Below are 23,611 nucleotides of genomic sequence, written 5' to 3'. Positions count from 1 at the left end.
CCTTGCTGGAGTGAGAAGCAGTGGGATCTGTTTGCTGTCTGCTTCTTCATCCACTTCACCTCGGTCCCCTGGGACTCCAGGTAATCCCACCTCACCTTTGCTTTTCCAGGGGTCTCTAATTTAAATTAAAATTTAAATGCCATTTTGAGTGTGGCACTTCCTTGCCGGGCAGCTGCAGTACATGGCACTTATCACCGGGTGGCAGTAGCGATTTCAGTCCCAGCCAAGATCTGACTGTCTTACAGCGAGACAGAAAAAACCTCTGAATAGTAAGAGCTATTTCTATTGCCTTCATAGAGATATTTTCTTCCATTTTCAAGTCCTTTATTGTTTAATTTATATATACAAAAGTTGTATTTGCATTTTTAAACCCTATATATCTATATTTAGAATTTCTTATACACCAAGATCCTGTATATAGTACAGTAGATACAAGGTTGTATTTTGAAATCAATTTTAACAAGAATCATTATTTTTATATATACATAAAAAGAAAAGAAATGCTACAGCTTTCTGTATTTTTTGAACAAACACCCCCTAAACTTCCAGGCAGTTTTGGGGTTTACAGCCCCAAAAGGGCTGTAACCTCCCTTCTTTGGGAGTACCCCACTTAACTGCTCTTATTATCTACTCGTCTTCTCCTCCATTGCATCTTCTCTCTCCAGTGACATTGTGCTGCCCCAAATGACCGTCTCTGCATCACCTCCTACCCTGGGCTCCCTCACAGCCCCTTCCCCAGTGCAAGGGAAGGGGAAAGGCACCCAATAAGGATTTATTCCATCACTCACTCAGCAAGTCTGCTGGCACCTGGGGGCCCTCACACTGGCCATGCCCCCAGGATACCTGACATGGTTCCACAGCAGTGCTTGTCAGACTGGTTAGGTGATCAGCTCCTGGAGCAACAGGCTGCTAGACAGAGGTGGAGTCCACCAAAATTGAGCAGCAGGGTCCATGATGAGAGAAGAGGAAGAGGGAGGGGGAGGATTTTTATTATTTTCTTCATGATGAGTGTTTTTCCCCGGGAAGATGATTTGGGCTGTGAGGTATATCTGCATTTCCCACACCTGGAAGGAGCTATCATCCCCAACTTACTCATGACATGGGAAGGAATCCTGGGAGCAAGGCCAGGTGGGCACTGCCCCTTACATCTGGAGCCAGGTGACACTAGGGAGCCACAACAGTCCCAAAGGTCTTGGATTGAGCTGGGAATGCCAAGGTGAGAGGACCCTACTTCAAACTCAAGGAGAAATCACCTCTCCACTCCTTATTTCTCAGGTATTTTATCAATAGTTGTTATCCAAGGAGCTGAGAGCATGGGGAAGGGAGCACGAGACAACAGTGATGCTCAACAGGATCTCACATTTATTAATGAGAAATGATTAATGGTGAAAAGAAAGGCAACGTCCAGTCCTCATTGACTTAACAAGAAACTGAAACATAGTCACTACACATTTTACAATTTCTTCCTTGGTTTGTTTGTTTTGGGCTTTTTATTGTCCAAAATTCATTTTCCTGTAAACAAGACAAGTTTTTACCACTGTTCTCAGCTTTCAAAAAATCAAATTCATCCAGACCTAATCTTTAAATCTATATAATGCACAAGAACAGAACATTTCTTAGGACTCCTAGTACTTGACTTTTGAGTAACAAAGGGTCAGAGAAAAATGAACCACCTTTAAGACATAACCTGTTGGACAATTTTGTTCAATTCTTCTTAGGCCAAAATCCCGACTTCCTCATAGAATTCCTCCTCTTCTGGTCCAGGGAAAGAAAAAAAAAAAAGTTACTCCACTTTGCATGGTGGATGTTATAATTCAGTGTTCCAAGTGCAAATATCAAAACTAGGGAAGGAGGCACAACAGGGTGAAAAGAGGAGGAACAGTGGGATTTAAAAATAAGCAAAAAAAAAAAAGGCTTATGCCACTTATGGACTTGAAAATCCAAAAACCATAGTAAAAAGACAAAAACAAAGTGTATGCTCTGAAATCACAACCAAAGCCAAAAGAAAGGGGACAGGTTTTATCTCTACTCTACCTAGAAGGGATTTTTTTTGTAGTTGTTTTTGGTTTTTTTAGTCCTATGTCTTGTGATATTCCAATACCTTTTTTTTTTTTTTAATTGGAAGTTTGTAAAAGTCTTTTTGAAGTCAAAGGAATTAAGGAAAAAAAGTCCTAATTCTTTCTGGGATACTCTTGCTCCTTTCTCTCTCTGAAAGACAGCTGGGATGCAATCTGTGCTGGAGGAATGGCCTTTTACTTGACACGGCCTTGGCGTTCCTGCAAAAAAAAAGTAACACAGATCCTATTAACTGAGAGCAGTTTTATTCATCACTGTTACACATCAGCATTCCAAGACATGGCTCTCCCATGGAGCCTGTCCCATAGCCAGCAAAGCCAGGAAAAGAGCATTGTTCTTGTCCAAAGAAGTGCTGCTACTGCATCCAGTCATTGCAGGATGTGACATTGCTGAGGTCAAACAGCTCCTCATTCTCCTTTTTTCCTCAAGTGATTCACCACCTGCAGAGCTGTATCCAGCTCAGGGGATTCCAACATCCAAAGGATGTGGAGCTGCTGGAGGAACTCCAGAGACTACAGAAACGCTCTGAGGGCTGGAACCCCTCTGCTCTGGAGATAGGCTGGGGGTGTTCATCCAGGAAGACCTCTGAGGCCCTTTCTGGTGCCTAATGGGGCTCCAAGAGAGCTGGAGAGGGACTTTTGACAAGAGCCTGGAGGGACAGGACAAGGAAGAATGGCTTCCCACTGCCAGAGGGATCCCACTGCAGTGGGATCTTGGGAAGAAATTCTTCCCTGTGAGGGTGATAAGGCCCTGGCACAGGGTGCTCAGAGAAGCTGTGGCTGCCTCATCCTTTTGTGTCCAAGGCCAGGCTGGACAGGGCTTGGAGCAGCCTAGTCTAGAAGGTTATCTGCAGTGGTCTTTAAGGTCCATTCCAACCCAAACCATTCCATGATTCTATGAAAAAAATGCCACCTGAACTCCCATGTAGGCATCAAAGTAGGCTGGAGTTCAAACCCATGGAGCACTGACATCAGCCTTGATCTGCAGGGACTGAAACAGACCCAGCCCCCAGAAGAAAACATCCTTGATACCCCTGACACAACTTCATGGTATCTCACTTGAAAAACAAGAACTTCACAGGAATTTCCCACTGACTGCTGCTATCACTCCGGGTTTTCCTCCAGCACGGTGGAAACACCCTGTCCAAACACTTGCACAAGAACAAAGAGAGGAGGCACAACACCAAATACTCCAGACACCAAAGGCTGCCACCCCCTCGGCTGTTCTCAGCACTCCGTGCCCATCTCTTCTGAGTTCTGTTTGGGTTTAATGGAGAAGCTTTCACAGAAGCGGGTCCAGGCTTCCCCAAAGGGTTATGAGGTGTTTGAAGTGTCATTCCCAGATCATAAGACACAACCTCAGAAATGAAACCTGTCAGCAGCCAGAGGGCCCTGAGCTGATGCTTCTCCCTAGCTCTGATCTTCCTTGAAGACAGGCAGGTCCCCGTAGTCCAGGCACGACATGCACTGTGGGGCTCCGGCTCCTGCAAAGTGAGTCCATCACCACCTAGCTAGTCCGAGAGGTGCCAAGTCCATCCCACTTTCACAGCAAAGCCTTACCTGCACCAGGTACCCACAGGTACAGCAAGTTTTCCCTCTTCACTCAGAGAGGAGATGCTGTCAGGGCTCTGAACCTAGTACACTGGTTCAGCTCAGGATGTTTGCCTGCATGTCCCTCCCTGGTTGGAGTTGTATCACCTGAAATAAGGGCAGCAACAGAGTCTCCTGCCTATGGTCCCATGCTAACTTGCTGATGGGAGGCACCTTCCTATCTTGCCAGCTCACACAACCTCTGCCACAAGCACAAGGCTGCTACAGGAAACACCATCCTTTGCCACTGCGGAATCCAGGGAGAGTCCATCCCCAAACAGCTTCAATCCTGGGACAACAGCATGTGCAGCCATCTGTCCTCAGAAACCTTCCCAAAAAGGGAGGCCCGGCCTCCAGCTCAGAACCCCACCATTGGCTTTAGCCTCTCAGCCACAGACCCAAGGAGGCTTCACCTCCCATTCCTTTGTAGGATGCAGAGTACAAGGCCAGCATGATCCTCTGATGTCTTCTGGAGACAGGGGTCAGACGAAGGCACACATTCTCATCAAGAATAGTTACCCAAATAAATAAATTTAATTCCCCTTTTCATGTAACTTTGCCCTAGTCTATTGCAGGTGCTTTCATTGCCAAAACACCACTACAGCACAGCAAAATCCAACTGCTTCCCAAGGCTGGGAAGCAGAGCCAGGCCTGAACACAGAGCACAAGAAGCACCACAGGGAGAGCCACAAATCCAAAGGAAGATGCCAAGCCCTGTTCCTGGTTCAGCAGCTAGCATGTTATGTTACACAGAGACAGATGGCAATGTCACACATCCCTTTGGGAAGCAGCTGCAACTGCCTGAGCTAACATAACTACTTCCCAAATGCAGACATGTGGTAAGCTGGCTGCCATGTTCAATCATGCCCTGTGCATCTCCAGGGCCAGTGTCCTGGGCTGGGACAGTGGCCAAAGTTCCTGCTGCACACATCACCCTGTTAGCTGAGCAGCTGGACCCCAATCAAGGACCTCTTCCTGCTGAGGGGATGATGCTACTCCCAAGGCCTGTGTGCAGCTGATTAGGAGCCAACCCCAGGGAAAAGCCCCCCTTAAATACCCTTAAATACCCCCCTTAAATACAGAACAGAGGCTAGAGCAGATGTCCACCATGTCACCAAGCTAGAGAGGGGACCAAAGTGAACATCTTCACTTCAGACCTACTGTAAACCAGGACTGGGGAAGGGGGCCCCCAAAAGGTCCCCATTTCCCTTCAGTCAAGAGCCTGCCTCAAGGAGTGAGCCAGAGGGGAATGGAAGAAAGGTGGCTGGATATGAAAGGAGGTGGATCCCTGATCCAAAACCACAGAACCCAACTGGTCTGGGTTAGAAGAGAGCTGAAATCTCATCTTGCCATGGGCAGGCACACTTTCCACTAGACCAGGTTCTTCCAGGCCCTGTCCAACCCAGCCTTGAACAATTCTGGAAATGGGGCAGCCACAGTTTCTCTGGGCACCCTGTGAAAGAGCCTCACCACACTCCCAGGGAACAATCCCTTCCCAATATCCCATCTGGCAGTGAGAAGCCATTCCCTGTCTTCTGTCCCTCCATTCCTTGTCCAAAGTCCCTCTTCAGCTGTCTTTTTGGGCATTAGAAGGGTCTCTGAGGTCCATCTGAAGCCTTCTCTGTTCCAAGTGAACACCCGCAGCTCTCCCAGCCGGGCTCCAGCCCTCAGAGCATCTCTGTGGCCCCCTCTGGACTTTCTCCAGCAGCTCCACATCCTTCTGATGCTGGAATCACCAGAGCTCGATGCAGCAATGCATGTAAGGTGTCATCTGAGTGGAGCAGAGGAATCCAAGACATCCTGTCCTCGGGATGTTACAGTGAGCATTCAGCCACCAGCCAGATCTACCAGAATACACAGCAAGGCTCAATCACATTGCAAACATTTGTCCTTCCTGGCTCATCCTCATCCAAATCCCAGGCTATGTAACAGTGTAAGTGTCACAGCCTACCCAAGCTACACAACAGCCCTGACAGACAAAGCAGCATCTGCGCACACACACTGGGCTTTGCCCTGGGATACAATCCCTGGACAGCAAAGGGATTCCATCAAGAAGTGCTTTATGCCCTTTGGCTGCACTTTCATTAAACTTGGGTCATATCTTATTGATCCATATGGGAGAAGCAAGAAAGACACCTGCTCAGACTCATCCCCATCCATCAAACCCCTCAGGAACAGGAAAGACAAGAGCATCGTGGCATGGGAACGCCTGATACGTGCCATGGCTCAAATCCTGTGCTGACACCAAGCTCACACAGGGCAAGTAGGCGAACAGGAGCTCTCTCTGATCATACCAACCACTCAAAGCAACTTCAGTCCAGTCACTACTGTCCCCAGGGGCTGCAGCCATGTCACAAACCAGGTCCTGATAACAGCAACTGAGCAATATGAGATCACCTTATATATTCACACTGCAGGGGAGCCAACAACAAAAGGATCAAGTGTTTTTACCTGACAAAATGACAATGAGAGACAACACTGCCTATCTGTTGAGAGGCTCTTACCTTGACTGACAACCAAGGTTCAGCATCAACACTCCCAGCAAAGGTAAGGACTTTATTGCCACACCACAGATAGGGAAATAGCAGACTAAGCCAAAGGAGGACCTGGAGAAGAAGCCAGGGCACAGCTCCCACCTGTGCAGCACACAAACCCTAGTTTGTTGGGACCTGCCTGAGCTGCAGCACAGCCCAAGGCCCGTGGGCAGGCCAGGCCAGGCATAGTCTCAGTTTGGCCTCAGAAAGTCCTCCAAGCAAAAGGCACCACTCACCCAGTGCCTGTCCACAGAGGAAACAGCAGGCAATTCCTTTACTTCAAAATGGTATTGGAGCACTGGAACTTCCAATACCATTCCCCAAAAGCCTAAGACACCCAATCAGAAAATCCTGAGTTGGACCCACAAGGATTATTAAGTCCAGCTCCTGGCCCTGCACAGAACACCGCAACAATCCCACCCTGTGCTAGAGAGCATCGTCCAAATGCTTCTGGAGCTCTGGCAGCCTTGGGCCCCATGACCATTCACTGGAGAGCCTGTAATCACACTCTGGCCTTGGTACACACACACAGACACACATAAACACTCTCACTCATCAAGCACCTGAACAGCCCCGATCAGCCTGTGGTGTTGCACTTTGCTGTTTGATGCAATCCCAGCCAAACAACCCAGCGGGATTTCCATGTAACTGTGTCTCCAAGGCAGACATCTTAGATCACTGCCTTAGAAATCACAAGTTACTGCAGCCCATGGCCCTCCCAGCAGGATCTGCTCATGGAAGACATAGCACAAATGATGGATGATGCATAATAATGATCCACAAGCAGTCTGAAGTCCCAGTATTTTCAAACAAAATATGACTTTTCCTGTTGTCAGCATTAGAAAGCCACCAGGGTTACAAAAAAAAGCTACATCCTAGTCTAGAAAAGGGGATAACAATCAGGTAGTCATCTGGTTAAAGCCTGACACCTTTATCCTACTTCCCATTCACTTAATGGGGCTCAGCACCAAGAAAGACAGGAGATAAGGCAAATAAAAGTGATTCTTTGTCATAGCAGGATGGACCTTTTGTTCTACAGATCAAAATCTAGCACAGCAAACTCAAATATCCACAGAACTCTAAACAGGGCAAACTCATATCAAGCAGGAGCCAAGAAGAGACAAATGGCCTTGGACACCTAATTTCCATGTCAGAGCAACCAGCCTGAGAAGAAGGGCATGAAGACAGCCAAGGCTTTTCCTTTACACAAGGGTTTACAAAGGTGGTCTGAGCTATTGGATATCCTCAGGCACACTGCTGTTCACCAGAATCTTTCCAGTCGCCTTTTAAAACTGATGCAATCAATTGCAAAGAACAAACCTCCTCTTGCTTAAACATCACATTTAATTGCCTGAATAAAGCAACCCAATTCCCATAAACATATATAATTACTCTCACATAGGAACTCTTGTCCCACAGGGCAGGAAACAGAATGGTGAAAAAGTGAGAACATGCATGAATATTTAGAGCAAGCTGGGAGGATTCCCAGTGGCATTCCATGGGAGGACAGCTTGGCTCACAACACAGCCTGGACCTGGACTGGCTGACTTTGGAGCACAAGAAAAATAACACAACTCCTTTCCAGTCATTAGGAAGAAAGAAAATTCTCCTGGTCTTCAACAGCCAGGGAGATTTTTATTCTTCCCCATCACTACAAGGGAAATGCATTTCATTACTCTGGTTACCTTAAGTGATCGCTCAGGCAAGAAGTCTTACCACAAGTGCCACAAAACTCTTCAGAAAAGGAAGGAACTCCACTTTCATGTTTCAAAATCCTCACTGCTGTAGACTTAAAGCCTTGGCAGTGCCCTCTGTCACACCATGCAGGTGTAATGCCAAGGACTGAAAACCTACAGAGCTTCAGTGGAATTTGTGGCTCCACATATTCATAAAATATCTAGAAAGAGGACTGACCAAATTTACCGATGATATTAAGCTATTCAGAGTAATAAAACCAGCAGCTGACTAAGTGGACAACTTTGTAAGAAAAAGCTACTGAACTTTACAGGTACACTTGGTCTACCTGGTTGAGAAAAATTAAACAATGCATGTGCAGAAAATCCCTGCCCTAATTCCAAGATTACAGGTTCCAAACTGACCATTAACCATCAGAAACACGATCTGTAACTCCAGAAAATTGCCTAACCTGAAGAAAAGCAAATATCACCCTGAACAAAACATACCACTGTGCTGTTATACAAACTCAGACAGGATTTATCATGAGCAGAGTGTAGCTTTGCTCCTCTCCACGTCCACAGGCATGGAGCAGAACTGGAAAAGTGTCACAGAAAAAACAGGGATGCGAAAGGGACAGAAACATTTGCATCTGCAGAGCCACTGTGCTCTAACTCTCTGGCCTGAAAGACAGATGACTGGAAAGGCAAAGTAGGCACAGAGGAGGCAGTGAAGTAATTGTTCATCACCTTTTCTCACACAAGAAAAAGGGAGAATCATGAGGCAGACTCAAAGCAAATAAAAAGGACACATTTCCCCATACAACACATAAATTAACTGAAGAACTGCAGATCCTGTGGATGCTCAAGGAGTTCATTGAGATCATGGACAGAAAAATCATTAACTGATAAAGACAAAGATACATCTTCGGGATTATGTAAATTCCAAAGCCAACATATTGTTCAAAGGAAAGAAAACCTTCAGAGATGAATATGTGCCTGTACTGTCCTCACAGGTGTTTGTTCTCAACTCTTATAGCCAGCTCCACACACAGCTTTCTAACTGGAAACAGCAGGGATACCCAAGCAACGTCTCCCTCTGTGCCCAGCAGACATGCAGCTCCTGCAGCCACGTGAGACGCACTCACACAGACTTTGATCTGACCCACTGCAGCTGTCCTGGTACTTGAGGCTTAAACACCACCTCCATCCCAAGTAAGACAGAAGAGACACTTCATGCTATCATCGCTAAGAAAAGGTGCTAAGAAAAAGACATCATAATATTCTGTATTGAGAATATTCTATATTGTGAGAGGACAAGAGCAGAACTATTTGCCTGCTTCCGTGAGTCAGGAAGAGCTGAATTCACAAGCTCAAGTAGAAGAGCCAACACTCTCTACAGCATGTCCCATCATTATATAACCATTTGAAAGGGAACATGAAGCCACATTCATTGGAACAGAGTTTTCTATTTCTTCTTCTTTTTTTTTTTCCTTTCTCTCCTCTAAGTGTATCAAGAACATGGCTCTGGAATCAGCTGAATTCCAAATCAGGCTGCAACAGCCAAAAGGCTGATGATCAAGACTTCTCAATTTCCTTAATTTATTTGGAAATTCTCCGAAGGTATTTTACAGATGGTACCACAAATAAGAGAGCTGAGATGGAGAGAGCAGAGCCTTTCCCCACTGCGCATAGATACAAAGAAGGAAACTGAAGAGTGTGGTTTCCTTTCCTCCCAAGACTAGAAACAAAATACAAGAGTTTTAGGTAGCTTTTATCTAAATCTTCCAAACTGGGATTACATTATAATAGCTCTGCAGTTAATAACACAGCATTGTATTTTTAAGGAAAAAAAATTAATTATAAAGAACCAGAAATTTCCAAGTTCTTGCACAAACCCCAAATGGTTCATTATTAACTGCTCAAACACACTGTCATATGACTTATGTGTCAATTAAAAAGGCTCATAATGGGCACTAATCATTGGAAGGAGCTACAAACAACCTCTATCCTAGCCGTTAGTTTGGGTAATGACCATCCTCGTTTAACAGGGACTTCCCTATGAACTGCTGTGGTAGAACAGGGTGCTGGCACTGTTCTGGCTGCCAAGCTTCCAGTGGTTTGTACCACTAAGGAACTAATTATTAACTCACAAAGCCATAGGACAGCACAATTACTACCACGTACAAACCAGAACATGCAGGAAAATGAGAGGACTAATTGTGGTGAGAGTGACCACACAGCACAAAACAAGGAGCTTCATAAACCTGAAACAGAAGAAAACAGCTTCTTTCAGGCAAAAAGCTGGTGCAGAATTACAGTTTCAATAAGAATAAGGAAGAAACACTGTGCATGGAGCTATTTGATTGACTGCCCACAGAACAATGCACTTCAACTGTTTTCTTGGGATCCTAATTGGCTTTCAGCAATGTCTTGTGACCCACTGTACTTCTGAATTAGGGAAAAATCCAGGGAACTGAACCAGACCATGCCCTGGGGGTTTCACTGAATGAAACAGATGTCAAAGAGCTTTGCTTGGAGGATAAGAACTTTTTCTGGGGAAGCAGCTGTTAATAAAATAACCTAAAACACATACCTGTGTAAGTAGCTCTTAACCTTGGTGCCACCAAGTTATCCAGAATTCTTGGAGGAAAAAATAAAAAGAAGAAAACCAAAGCAACCCCAGCTGCTGACACCTTACATGCTCCCTTCTGCATTCCAAGCCCTTCACAGTGTTTCCAGAGAACATACATATGTTTCCAGCCATACCCATACAATTTATCACAGAATCATAGGCTGGTTTGGGTTGGAAGGGACCTGAAAGTCCACCCCATTCCACTCCCTGCCATGGACAGGGACACCTTCCACCAGATCAGCCAGCTCCAAGCCCTGTCCAGCCCCTGCCAGGACCTCAACACCCCTACAGAAATTAATTTCTCCTTAATATCTAATCTAAATCTACCCAACTTCAGTTTAAGGTCATTCCCCCATCTTAATTCATCTGCTGAAGGGAAAAAAAAAGTGTTTTTTAATTTTAAAACATTAATTTGAAGTCATTCATATATTCATAATCAATTCAATTAATATACTTATAAGAACATTTCATTCAGGGTATTCTGCAGCTCAGAGCTGAAATCATGCAGCCAAGATAATCTGGAGTGGGGGGACATGAAGCTTTACCCACACCGAGGGCAAGAAGTAGGTTGGGAACAAGTTCACAAGAACAGGGTGTGGCATAAACTCCCCCTGGTTGAGGCCATACCTCCAAGATGTGTGAAACCCCATTGCAGATGGTCTGCACTCTCTGTCTGGCCCAACACCAATCCCAGTCCTTAAATCCTAGAATGGTCTGGGTTGGAAAGGACCTTATAAATCTTCTAGTTCTAACCCTCTGCCATGGACAGGGACAAAACAATTGAAAAAATTTAAACAGTGCATCTCAACAGGCCCTTAACTAACATCAACAAGTCAACTTTAAATATTATTTTATAATATTAACATTACATTGAAATATTTTAAAGACTTCTAACACAACACTAGTAGTGAGAGACAGGACTACAAGGCAAGTGCAAGTGATTTGCTCTTCCACTGCTCTGATTCCACTTCAGTTGCAGTGAAAAGGCTTCCAGCTGCTCCTGTTTTAGGGATGAGGAAACAGCAGAAAACACAGATTAGAGCATCAGACAGATCTAAGTCTTCCCCTCCAGTTTTCTCCTGTCTTTATACACAGCTAGAACATGAGCAAAAATCTGTGAGTGCTGTTAAGGGCTGGCTTAAAAATATTGTAAGCACAAAATATTCCTTACAAACAGCCAGTGCCAAGCCACTGGAATAAGCAGGATGGTTTGTTTCCTCCACTCCTGGGCAAATACACGAGCATGGACACAGACCTACAGGATTTAAACAGCCTGGAAATAAACTGAAACCATATGCATCACTGAACAGCACAGCAGAAATTCTGTCTTGGTGTATCAATCACTTCATTTCACTATGGCCACGATTTGGAGCAGAAAACGGCAAATAGCCCTGGGATCACTGAATGAAAGGAACTGTGTGAGTAGAAGCAGTGTTCCCTTGCTGCAACAGAGAACAGTTGGCTTTGCCTTGATATGGAATATCCAGGAATTGAATCTTCAAGTCAGAAATACTGTCCCGTGGAACATGGTAAAGCCAAAGCAAATGCAGCATTCTCCAGGACAACTAACAGCAGGAGGAAAAGAGTGCTTGTCCACCCTATATGAAATGTTCTCTCATTCCCTCTGAGATTACAAACTGGGAAGAAGAAAAAAGAGCTTTTGTAAAATCCATCAGAAAGCATTTGTGTATTCCAGTGACTGTGAAATACCCTGCCCATTTCAAACAGGCTCATACAACACCCCTCAGTTTTCCCTTAAATCACATGTTCCAAGGAGACAGTGACACCTGCCGATATTAATACTCCTTTAACCAGCAGACAGCATCAGCTGAGGCACAAAGCAGCATAATTCCAGAAATAACAGATCCAATCTGGCCAATCCGACCTCTGTGCTTTGAGGCTGATCCTCATCATGACAAACCTCACCAAAGCTCTCCCTGTTGTGCACAGCTCAGCCTGACTCAACACTCAAAGTCCCAGCGCAAAGTGTCTCTTCTCAGCTGCAAACCTGACCACTCTACACAGCACTGGTTTTCATGAGATAGCCGTCCTAAAATCCCTGGAACCTGTGAGTAGCCAAATATCTCAAGCCTGGGCAGGCAGAAAGAATCAAAATAAACTTCTCTTGGAGTTTTCCACTGATTGCATTTCCACAAAACACAAGCTGTCCACCTTTCACACCAAGCAGGTCATTATGGGAGGCCTTTACAGCGAGGTCAATGCAGCATTCCTAGAAACCCAAGTGCATGACCATGGCGCAGGGATTTGTGTTGTTGTTTTGGTTGTTTAAAGCAAAGATAAAATAATTCTTACATGGAAGAAGTCAGTGACAAGCTTTCCCATAAAAGCAGCTATTCTGGGTCTCAAGACTGCTCTGGGCAGGATTGCACTGTGAGTTGGCTCCACCATTCTGGGTCAGGCGAATATTCAAACCTTTTAAAAAACTGGATTAGTAGAACAAAGCAACACACAGAAAAGAAATGGGGATTAGCTTTAGAGGAACAGGATGGGCACAGGCAACAGGAAGGGAAAAGAAAGAGGATTATTTTAGTGTTTTCAACACTGAACTAACTACCCACCCCTCTCCCTTCACTGGACAATGGAAACAGCATCAACACTATACATTTTTCATATAATTTCTTGGACCTGCTTTAGGGGATTCTGAAGAAATGACTAACAGTGAGAAGTATAAAAGAATATTCAAGAGTTTCCAGACTATCACAAGAGATCATCCATCTGCTCAGGTAGCAAGCCGGAATCAAACTGCAAATGAGACAAAGATTTGGGCAAGTCGCAGCTGAGTGAAACAACTGCACCTTGGGATAAGTTTGAAACAAGCTAAACCTTGAAACATATAGGCTTCAAGGAACACAAGTGCAGAGCATCAACATCTCACACTGTAGGAGAAATAAAAGAGCTGGGAGCAATGGAATTTCCCCAGCACAACAAGCAGGCAGGGAGCTGCTGCCAGACCAGCATTTTAAATTTCCAGTGCTTCAGTTCTGGTTCCTCATATATTTAATTCAGGTGATTACTTGAGATGCTTCAAGCAGACAGAGCATGGCTTGGGCTTTTTGGCATCTCTACTCCCATGGTAGGAATCACTCCAAGAAAAAAAAACTCTCCTTCAGCAAAAATAACTGTTCCTCAATGAAACCATAAAAGAGAAGTTACAGAAACCTTAATCACATTCCAGGCTTCCAGGCTGTGTCAGTGAGTGATTGAGGAGATCAAACTGTTGCTGTAAGAATGACCAAGGCCCAGAGAGTCACCTCCTCCATGCCGGATGTTACAGGGGCCCAGAGCATGAAACACAGGGTGAGTAAATAGCAAAGAGCAAACACCAACTGTGTTTACACAACTCCCTCCTCCTCTGTGAATTCCAAAGACCTATGACTAAGTTCCTTTGCGGAGAAAGAGCACTTTCCTAATCAACTGCTGCTGCATCCACTAGAACATGATTCAGAAAGGCAGCACTGGCACTGAGACTATGGCTGCTGCTTTCAACTCTCCACACCAGCACATCTCAAGAAGCAAGCAAGGGGAGAAGACTTCAAAATGCAACTGGGAAGATGAATAAAGATAGTTTACAGCTTTAAGAAAACTGCTAAGCCTGATTTCTAGTATATTTCTGATTTTCAGACTTTTACACAGCAAACACAGCAGCCTTCCAGAAGAGCCCACCATTCTGTCTGCTTTTCCCAAAGCCTTCTCTCTTTCCCTCTTCCTTCTGCTTACCTATACTTAGTATTAACTCTTTTCATCCATCCATCCATCCATCCATCCATCCATCCATCCATCCATCCATCCCTAACCTGTCCTTAAGGAGCATTTTCCTCCTTCCCCTGCATTCTCCCACTGTTCCAAGGTCTGACACTAACAATGCTCACTGTTGCTCCCTGACGTCAGGTCTGGAGGGTTTCACAGAATCCCATAATGATTTTGGTTGGAAAGTACCTTACAGATGATCCTGCTCCACCCCTTGCTGTGGGCAGGCCCACCTTCCACTAGACCAGCAGCTCCAAGCCCCATCCAGTCTGGTCTTTAACACTTCCACGGATGGGCCAACCTGTGCCAGAGCCTCCCCACCCTCACAGGAAAGATAAAGGCTGGATAATAAGTGAAACAATTCTAGGAGGTGAAATGACACAAAACAATCAGGTCCTCACAAAACACCAGTTTACACATTCACACCTTGCCATTTATTATTCCTCCCTTAGAGACTATCGCCAAGCACTGCAAGTAACCACATTTGTGCTTAAGTATTATAATTTATATGATGCTCCATGTAAAATCTATATAAAAATTTAAAATTGCATTCACTGTCACAGTGAGCAGCTGCAGCTCCTGATTCTGCTCTTCAAGTCTTGGGGGAAAAAATCCCCATTGCTCAAACTAAAGAGATCATCAAGAAACTTTGGCACACTCCCAGCCAGCTGTTCAAATGCTAATTTTTATAATTATCATTTTGATCAAACATAAGCCAGACCCACATTGAGGGAAAGGGCAGCCCCAGGTGACTTTACTACAGCTGAACCCAAGTAAGATTCAAAGCCCACTGGTTCCTGAATTTGGGGCAGGATTTTCAATTAATGCATCGTTAAGGAGTAGATGATGACAAGAAGATTTGAGAGCAGCTGCAAGGCAAGTTGGGAGCTCAGCTCATGTACCACACTGCTGGCAGCACCAGCAGGTGACAGCCCACCATGGCCCCAAAGAGAGCAAGGAGGAACAGAGCGACCATGTCCACAGGACAAGCAGTCACAGACTTCAATTGCAGCGAGGGAGATTTAGGTTGGGCATTAGACAAAGCCTCCTTACAGGAAGGATAATTGAGGAGAGAGATAGATTGCCTGGGGAGGGACAGGAACTGCTGTTCCTGGAGGTTTTACAAGTGGAGGGAGACATCTGTCATGATGACCCCACTGTGGCCAGGGGGTGGATTAGCAGCCATTCCAAGACCTGGCTCTGGTTTCTAACAACTTCCCAAATGCCTTGCTGGTCTCCAACTTCAAACTGCTCTGATCCAGGAGCTGATAATGGCACAGAAATACATTTTGTTTACACCACAGCACTTGGCAAAGGCTGAGATTCAGCATAACCAACACACAGTCAATCGCACGCAGGGCCTGGGCAAAGCTTCTCACCCTGCTCTGCCAAGTGCTGGCACCTATTTCATAGAATCATGGAACAGTTTGGAAGGGATATTAAAGATCATCTAATTCTAACTCGCTGCCATGGGCAGGGACACCTTCTGCTAGACCAGGCAGCTCCAAGCCCCATCCAACCTGGCCTTGGACATTTCCAGGGATGGGGCAGCCACATCTTCTCTAGGCAACCTGTGCTAGGGCCTCACCACTCTCACAGGGAACAATTTTCTCCTAATATCCAATCGAAACCTATTCTCTCAATTTAAAGCCATTTCCCCTTGTCCTGTCCCTCCAGTCCCTTGTAAATAGTCTCACTTAATCTTTCCTGTGGGCTTCTATCAGGCACTAGAAGGCCACTAGAAGGTCACCCCAAAGCCTTCTCTTCTCCTGGCTGAACAATTCCAATTCAGTCTTTCCTCACAGGAGAGGTGCTCAATCCCTTTAATCACCTTGCCAGCTTCTCTGGACATACTCCCCAGTAAAGACAGGCTACTATTTAGGTGTGGATTCCAGGTACGAGGAGGCAGATAGCCAAAAGGCAAGCTAATGTCCACACCCAGAATTTGTCCGGTGCAAGGCAGCGCCCTTGCCCTGCAGAACTCAGACAAGACACACAAACATGTTACCTTTTTAACATTTTCCTCCTCCTCTTGGCGTTTCTCATAGTGTGAGAAGTCATCAAAGATGGAGGTGGTGTGCTTGTAGGTGGCGATAATTTTCAACACCTGTTTAGCCTTTTCCAGAGGCACCTCCTGAGTGTCCCTGGAGTTGGTCACTGGTTTATTCTCGTTGTTCTCTAGGCGGATGTGTCGCAGCTGGCTGTTGGGAACGTCCTTCACAAAAATCCACCTGACATCAAAACGTCCCTTCCATTTGTCCTGGGACCACACACCTGCACAGGTGTTATAGTCCACAGCAGATTTCATTTCTGCTATGCCGCAGAAGTGACCACTACCATTGACACTGAACAGTAAGTATACGGGGCCCTTCCCATTCATGGAACGATAGGCTGCATCCAGTCTCTTGTTGCCATGCTCCGTACTGCACCAGATGTTGTATTTAATAGAACGGTGAATATCATCCTCAGAGTAACTCTTAATGATGAAAACCCGCCCATGCTTTGGGTTCCAGTCAAAATCCTTGGGGTTGTAGTTGTTAACAGATCTCAACTTCTCCAAGACTGGGTGTGGCTCAGAAGGAGAACCAGAACTGGCCTGAGCCTGTCCCACTCCGTTACCATCCACTCCATTCTGGCCAAAGCCGTTGCCACGATTCCGAGGGGCAACCCAGCGGGTGGGCTGCGCTGGTGGCACAGGCAGTGGGGCTGGCGGTGGCAGTGCCTGCGGCTGCTGCCCACCCAGAGCCTGGGTCACTGGTGGGCTACTACTGATCTGCTGACCCAAGGGCTGCGGAGACACCTGTGGTGGCTGCTGGGCAAGATTCTGGACCAAGGTCTGTGACGGGGCTTTTGCCACTGACCCTTTGTTATCCCAAGTTCCGATATCCATGTTATGTTTTATGGGAGGCGGCGGAAGACTTGGCCCTGCAATGCCATTCTTAGTCTTCAGCTTGGGCTGCTGCTTGGCAGGTTTGCTGGCAATGTCAGCCCATGAGGTCGGCTTTGGTGGTGCAATCGTTGCCGGAGGCAAACTGTTGGACGTCACAATATTACTGGTGATAGATCCGCTCCCCACGGCTGAGCCAACGACTTTCGGGACACTGCTCGCCACGTCCGTGCTGCCCAGCTTGAGGGCTGCCATGCCCTGGTCAATGGTGTTCATGCCAGGAGCCTTGTTCAGGGTCTCATTGGCAAAGGCTGACTGCCCATCGATCATGGCCCCTCCCAGTGAGCTGGGAGCATAGGCATAGTTGCTGCTGTAGCCAGAGCTTTGAGTGGATTGTCCCTGAGAATTGTTATTCCCCCAAGCCGAAAAGTCAATCCCACTTGGAAAGAAGTTAAAGCCATGCTGCCCAAGGAATGGAGTGCTGCCAAGGGCCCCTGGCTGCCCGAACATGGCATCAGGGAGGAAGTGAGGCTCCCCGTTGCTCAGCTGTCCATATGAGGTCAGGTAGGGCATGGGGGGGTCTCCCCCTGTGGACCAGGCAGCTTCGCCTAAGGAGTAGGAGAATCCAATGGAGGGACTGAAGTAGCTTGGTAAGTAGGAATCAGACATTGCAGTGTATGCATTACTCTGAAAGAAAACCACAAAAACATAAGCACTGAATTGTTAGAAGGAGTTGAACCAATTTTAAGGGACCAGGAGTAAAGGCAGCTTAGACTTCCCATGTCCTACTCCTTCCTACTTTAAGGCTGGGTAGATAAATAGGCCCAGCCTTGAACACCTCCTTTGTTAGAAAGGCTCTAAAATCTGTTCCATTGCCAGAAAGGTTAAAGACAAAGGCTAAGAAGGTTAAAGGCAAAGCTTCCCATGCCAAGAGGTGAGTGTGTGGTGTTCCTGAAATACACTGGCCACTGGGAATCCCCGAAGCTCCTGCTCAGACTATAAATCCAGTATCTTGCATCCAAATATCATCTTCTGCTAGTAGCTACTTCCAACAAGGGTTTTTCCTGCTTGTGTAACATACTTAACCCTTATCAGAGTGTTCCAGGGAGGATTTGGGGAAAGAATGCAGAGAGAAGGAGAATAAGAAAGAAAAGGATCCAGTGGAAACACACTGTGAAAATCACGAGTGTCCCTGATTGCTTTCCTTAAACTTACTAGCCATGAAAACAGCTTTATTCCTACAATTTGAAGTTCCACATTTCACAATATTCCAAGCAATTGCAAACAAACAGGGATTTAAGGCCTATTCCTCAAAACACAAACTCCTCCAGTGCTGTGGGTACACACTGAAAATTACCTGAAAACGGGAAGTAATCAACAGAAACCTTTTGCAACACAGTGACAGCACAAGCAGGTTTCAAATCCAGAGAGGAAAAAAAAAAAAAAACCAGCTCCATGCCTTGATCTCCCTTTTAACATCCAAGTAACCTTTAGGTTACAAAAAACAAATGCCTAATTTGACAATTAGGGAAGTCTGAGACATCCCCAAGATTTGCTTACATGAAAAACATCTGTCATTTCCCATTCAAACCCAGGTCCTCTCTGGGGAGTGGTTTCAGTCCTGCTAATGGGCATCATCCTGAGTAATTTGAACCTGTGAGCAGCAGCCTCGCGCTGCCCAGCCCCTAACACACCAGCCCAGTACAGACAAGATCAAAGGAAAATTCAGTTCCCAGCTAAAAGCCTGGCTTGCAGCAGGCTCTGCTCCATTTTTCATTGAATCACATATTCACGTGCCCAGCACAGCTCCCAGAGGATTTTATGCCACGCTGAAATCCAGGGAGTCTCTCAAGATGGCTCTGGCACCCTCCAGAAATAGCTGGTTTGCCACTACCTTCTACCTACAGGAGAGCAACAAGTTTGGATCTAACCAACCCCCAACTTCACCAAAATTAATAGGAATTATTTAACACCATGTGTTCAGAGACAAGATTTCTGTGGTACTGCCTGAAAACTAAAGAGATGCTCTGTTCAACCTTTGATTTCACAAAGGTCTCCCAAAAGCAAATTAGTAAAAAAACTCACTCTCATCTAGGGTTTTACTAACTGAGAAACTCAATCCTGCTAAACCCAGGACTCAGTATATCCAAAAGCACCAACACTGACACTAACTTGTAAGACAAATGAAACTTAAAACTTCCTATTACTATTTTGAGCCAACAACATCACTTCATAAGTTTATTGCCTCAATGATAAGAGTAACATTTTCTCTCCTGAATTCAGCTTTAAAGAAACAGGAACACGCCAGCCCATCCCTAAACCTGAGGGATATCCACTGTCTCTCCACAGGAGCACTCAAAGCACATCATTGTCAGATAAAAAAAAAAAAAATTTTTCTTCTTGTCACCTCAAAATATTTTCCCACTGGGCAATTATGTTCAACTTTGAGATATCTAACACTGGGTGTATTATGACCTGTAGAATACTAAGCACCTGCATACAGGTAGTAAGAAGGGAGCAGAGCAGTTCAAGAGTTGAGCACAGGCAGCTCAGAGCAGATTTGGGACACAGTCACTGCTGTTCTCCACCTGAACATCTCCAACACTGCTTTGTTATCAAACACAGCACCTCACTCTGTTCCCCTGCCCTCGCGCAACTGACACACTTGCTGATTACCATGCAAATAAAACTCCACCAGCTTCTCATTCTCTCCATGACTAAGACTCTGCACAGTTATTTCCTCAAATTCACTGCTGTTCTTCACCTCAGACCAGGGTTCTTAGTGAGCCTTGCTGTTGAGCTTTTGGTTTTTAAAGGGTTAAAAAATAATTTACTGTGTATCTGCGCTTTAAAATACACAGTAACCTCATGGGAACTGGCAAGTAACAGTCATACCTGAAAGAGCAGGTGGGGTTTAAGGAGTAGTGAAACTTTACAACACAGTTACCTCACGCGTGTGTGGAGAGCTCAGGAAGCAAAACCAGAAGTCATTTAATTCAATTATTCAGAGCAGTTTCTCTAACTTCCTTTCCCATCTCCACCAAAGAGGTGTACCCTTGGATACCTATGTATTTTTGCCTCCCTCCAGACAGAGCTCTGGTGGTTTTGGACTCTACACAGCACAACGAGGAACTGAGAGTCACTCAAAGGTTCCACTCCAAGTTAACTTGGTGGTTTCACCTTGCTCTGGCTCAGTTTCTGCCTCCTGGGGGCACATACAACCACTTCCTTATTTTTAAAATTAATTTTTACCATCCTGAGACACACTGAAAGAAATTAAAGATCCAGAAATACTTCATCAAAACATGTAAAAGAGTAAAACACTGTGTTGCTTCAAAATTATAGTAAACCTTTTCGTGTTTAGGAAACTTAAATAAAACTGCATTTTGTATGAAATACATCCATATTCAGAAAGAAGCTGGGAATTAGGGATGTTGATAGCTGAGATGGAAAAAAAACAGCATAAAACAACAGCTACTAGGAAAGCAGCTGCTTTTATTCAAGACTTGAGAAAGCAATAACGTTCTCTCACCCTATGAAGGCTGAATTTAGGCTTGTAACTTTTCAAGGGGTTGAATGCAATGAGTTGTCTTGATGGACAGGCTGAATTCTGAAGATTATGAACAGCTGACAGACAAAGAATACTTACTTATCCTCAGATCTTGAGCACAAACTAGGAAAATACTTGCTGAAAATTTAACTGAGACAGTAATCTGTTCCTGTGTTCCAATAAAACATGCATCACATTTACATGAAAAAAAAAATGTACTGACTAATAAAAACATGCAAAAATACAGCAAGGGGAAACCAGAACAGCTTATTTTTACTAATCACAACTGGAAAGAGAAGGCAAGAGAATAACCTGTCTTCTCCAGTGCTATTACAGATGTTTATCTATGGTACTCAATTGTACATCTAATCAGCTCAACTCCATCTGTTCTGTGTCCCTCCCCTGCAGCTCACTAAGGAAAACAAACAAACACAGTTAACAGTGGTGTTACTCTAAGAGAAAGAGAAGAGGAAAAGCAGCTGCAAGTTTGACTTCCAGGATCCGATCACAAAACTCCAAAACTCTTTGGCTCAACTTGTAACTGAAGTTCTCAGAAAGTCTCAACACTTGTATCACATGTGGACTCTAGGCTTGGGGTTTTTTTGCGAAAAACAGAGAAATCCCCCTGACAGGCATCATCAGTTGACTTGTGTTGAGATAAGAAGGTTGATCTGATCCTCTGAAAGTACAGTAGTCTTCTGTGAAGCAACTTCACAACCCAACTCAGCACATTTCTCTGATGTAAAGAGCCAGAAACCAAGACAGGCACAACACTAAAACTGAAAGAGCAGAAATGGTGACTTTGAGACAGTCACGTTGGAAAAGAAGAGCTAGACACCAATTCTAGGAAGTTCTCGCAGCCTCAAAAAGTTGCTAAAAACCTTCCTACCTCATCCACCACAATCTAAGGGCAGTCAATACTTTCTGCCAGCAGAAATGCTGGTAGAATATATATAGGAACTATATAGGATAGAATATAAGTTAAGGCAGCTGGCAAACATCAAAATGCAAGCAGAGGAGATGGAGAACATACAAGGAGGCCAAACTTCCCTCCCTTGGAGCAGCAGGAAACCTTGCTGCTCTTGGTCCTCCTGCCAGCAACAGGTACTCACCGGGCGGGCCTGGGGACTCAGGTAGGGCTCAAAGTCATCATCATTCAACCCATCTTTCTGGTGCACAGAACCGTTTTGCACTGAGAAGAGATGTGTAACATTAGAAAAACCTATGCAATAAGCTCCCATTATCACCAGCTTAAAGTATTTAAAGCCAAACCCTAGAATATACTTCTGCCAATTCTAACACACCACACTCAGCCCACGGCACACAGACACTTTCCCACCGCACAGGCATCACCCGACAATTATCCCCAGCCCAGCAGCCAGGCCTGGTCGCAGGGATTATTTCCCTCCCGGCAGCAGGATCCTCCCGCTCCCAACCAGGCCCGCCCGGCCCCCCGGGATCTCACCTTTGTTGCCTTGGCCCTTGGGTCTCTGGCGCGACAGCAGTGACGCGGGGAGAGAAAAGGGGAAAGCCGTGAGTCAGAGGAACAGACCCGGCCCGGGTGGGGATACAGACCCGGCCGAGTGAGGAGAGGACAGATCTGGGGTGGGTAAACAGACCCGTCGCGGCGGGGGAAGCCAGCGCCCGGCAGGGACAGACCCGGCCCGGGGAGCGGAGAGATCCGGCCGGGGAGGGTCGAGCCCTGCGGGGACAGGCCCGACCCGGCCGCATCACAATAGAGCGCGGCCCCGCGACGGGAGAGGAGTGAGGCCGCAGCAGCCGCCGCCCGGCCCGAGGCGCAACCCTTTAGGCCCAGAGCCGCGGCCTCGCCCAGCAGGGCCGTCCCGGTATCGGCGGGGGGTCTCCTACCTGCTCCAGGAGGCTGCTAGCCGACATGGCTCCGCGGCGGGGCTGCAGGCGGGGCGGGGCGGAGCGGGAGGCGGCGGCGCTTTGTCCGGGCCCAGCGGGCTCGGGCTGCCCTGGCGGACTCGGGGCGGCCGCCGGCAGGGCGGGGGGACGCTCTATCCCACCATCTCCATCCCACCCCCCCGGCCGCGCGTCTCTATGGCCCGGGCCCGCCGCCTCGCGCTCCCCCCGCCCGGTCACGCGGCACCGCGCGCGCCCAGGCACAATGGCGGGAAATGGGGGGGNNGGAAGGAAGGAGGGGGGGGCAGGGTTGGGGGGGCGCAGTGCATGCCGGGACGGCGGAAGATCGGAGCCGGGGGGACCAGCGCCCCCATTCGGCTGGAAGTGGGAAGACCTCTTAAAGGGCAAGGCGGCCTCGCTGAGGTCAAAGGCAAAAAATGGCAAATTCGAGGCCCGGCTGCGGGCTTAGCCCAACCTCATCCTGTCGCGCCGCGACATTTTAGCTCCCCCCGTCCCCAGTCCAGCACTCCAGAGAACCCAGGGAACATCTCAGTCCTATGGGACCCCCACCCAGGTCAAGGGGGCTACCTGGGTGTTGGGTAGACGTGCAGCGATCAGGGAGCCCAGAGTCACCCCACCTTCCAGGCAAGAGACACAAACAGCTCCAGAAGGGAGCTGACAGGATCTGCTGTGTGCCTGAACTGGGGAAAGGGGTCCTGAAAACGTCCCCATTCCCCTTCAATCAAAGACCTGAGGAAGCGAGAGGAGAATGGAGGGAAGGTGGCTGGATATGGAATGAGATGGATCCCCGATCCAAAACCACAGAATCCCAGACTGGCTCAGGTTGGAAGAGACCTGAAAGCTCATCTTGTTCTACTCCCTGCCGTGGGCAGGGACACCTTCCACTATTCCAGATTGCTCCAAGCCCTGTCCAGCCTAGCCTTGGACACTGCCAGGGGTCCAGGAGCAGCCACAGCTTCTCTGGGCACCCTGTGCCAGGGCCTGCCCACCCTCACAGGGAAGAATTCTTTCC

The 23,611-nt window shown here is 46.7% G+C and overlaps 1 protein-coding gene across 1 annotated transcript; it reads right to left on the bottom strand.

Annotated features, from left to right (window-relative positions):
* Positions 1-1,342: 1,342 nt before the first annotated feature.
* Positions 1,343-22,852, bottom strand: YTHDF2 (YTH N6-methyladenosine RNA binding protein 2). Its single transcript, XM_041400096.1, has 5 exons — positions 22,582-22,852; positions 22,178-22,202; positions 21,825-21,904; positions 16,284-17,849; positions 1,343-2,276 (listed from the first exon to the last, which is right to left on the bottom strand). Exons 1-5 carry the CDS (start codon positions 22,606-22,608, stop codon positions 2,253-2,255), a joined length of 1,722 nt encoding a protein of 573 aa, XP_041256030.1. The 5' UTR covers positions 22,609-22,852; the 3' UTR covers positions 1,343-2,252.
* Positions 22,853-23,611: the final 759 nt, after the last annotated feature.

This window comes from Onychostruthus taczanowskii, unplaced genomic scaffold, assembly GCF_017590055.1.
Source record: "Onychostruthus taczanowskii isolate IOZ18803 unplaced genomic scaffold, ASM1759005v1 scaffold171, whole genome shotgun sequence".
Classification (NCBI taxonomy): Eukaryota; Metazoa; Chordata; class Aves; order Passeriformes; family Passeridae; genus Onychostruthus; species Onychostruthus taczanowskii.
Note: the sequence above shows the minus strand (reverse complement) of the source record. Positions and strands in the feature narration are given on the sequence as shown.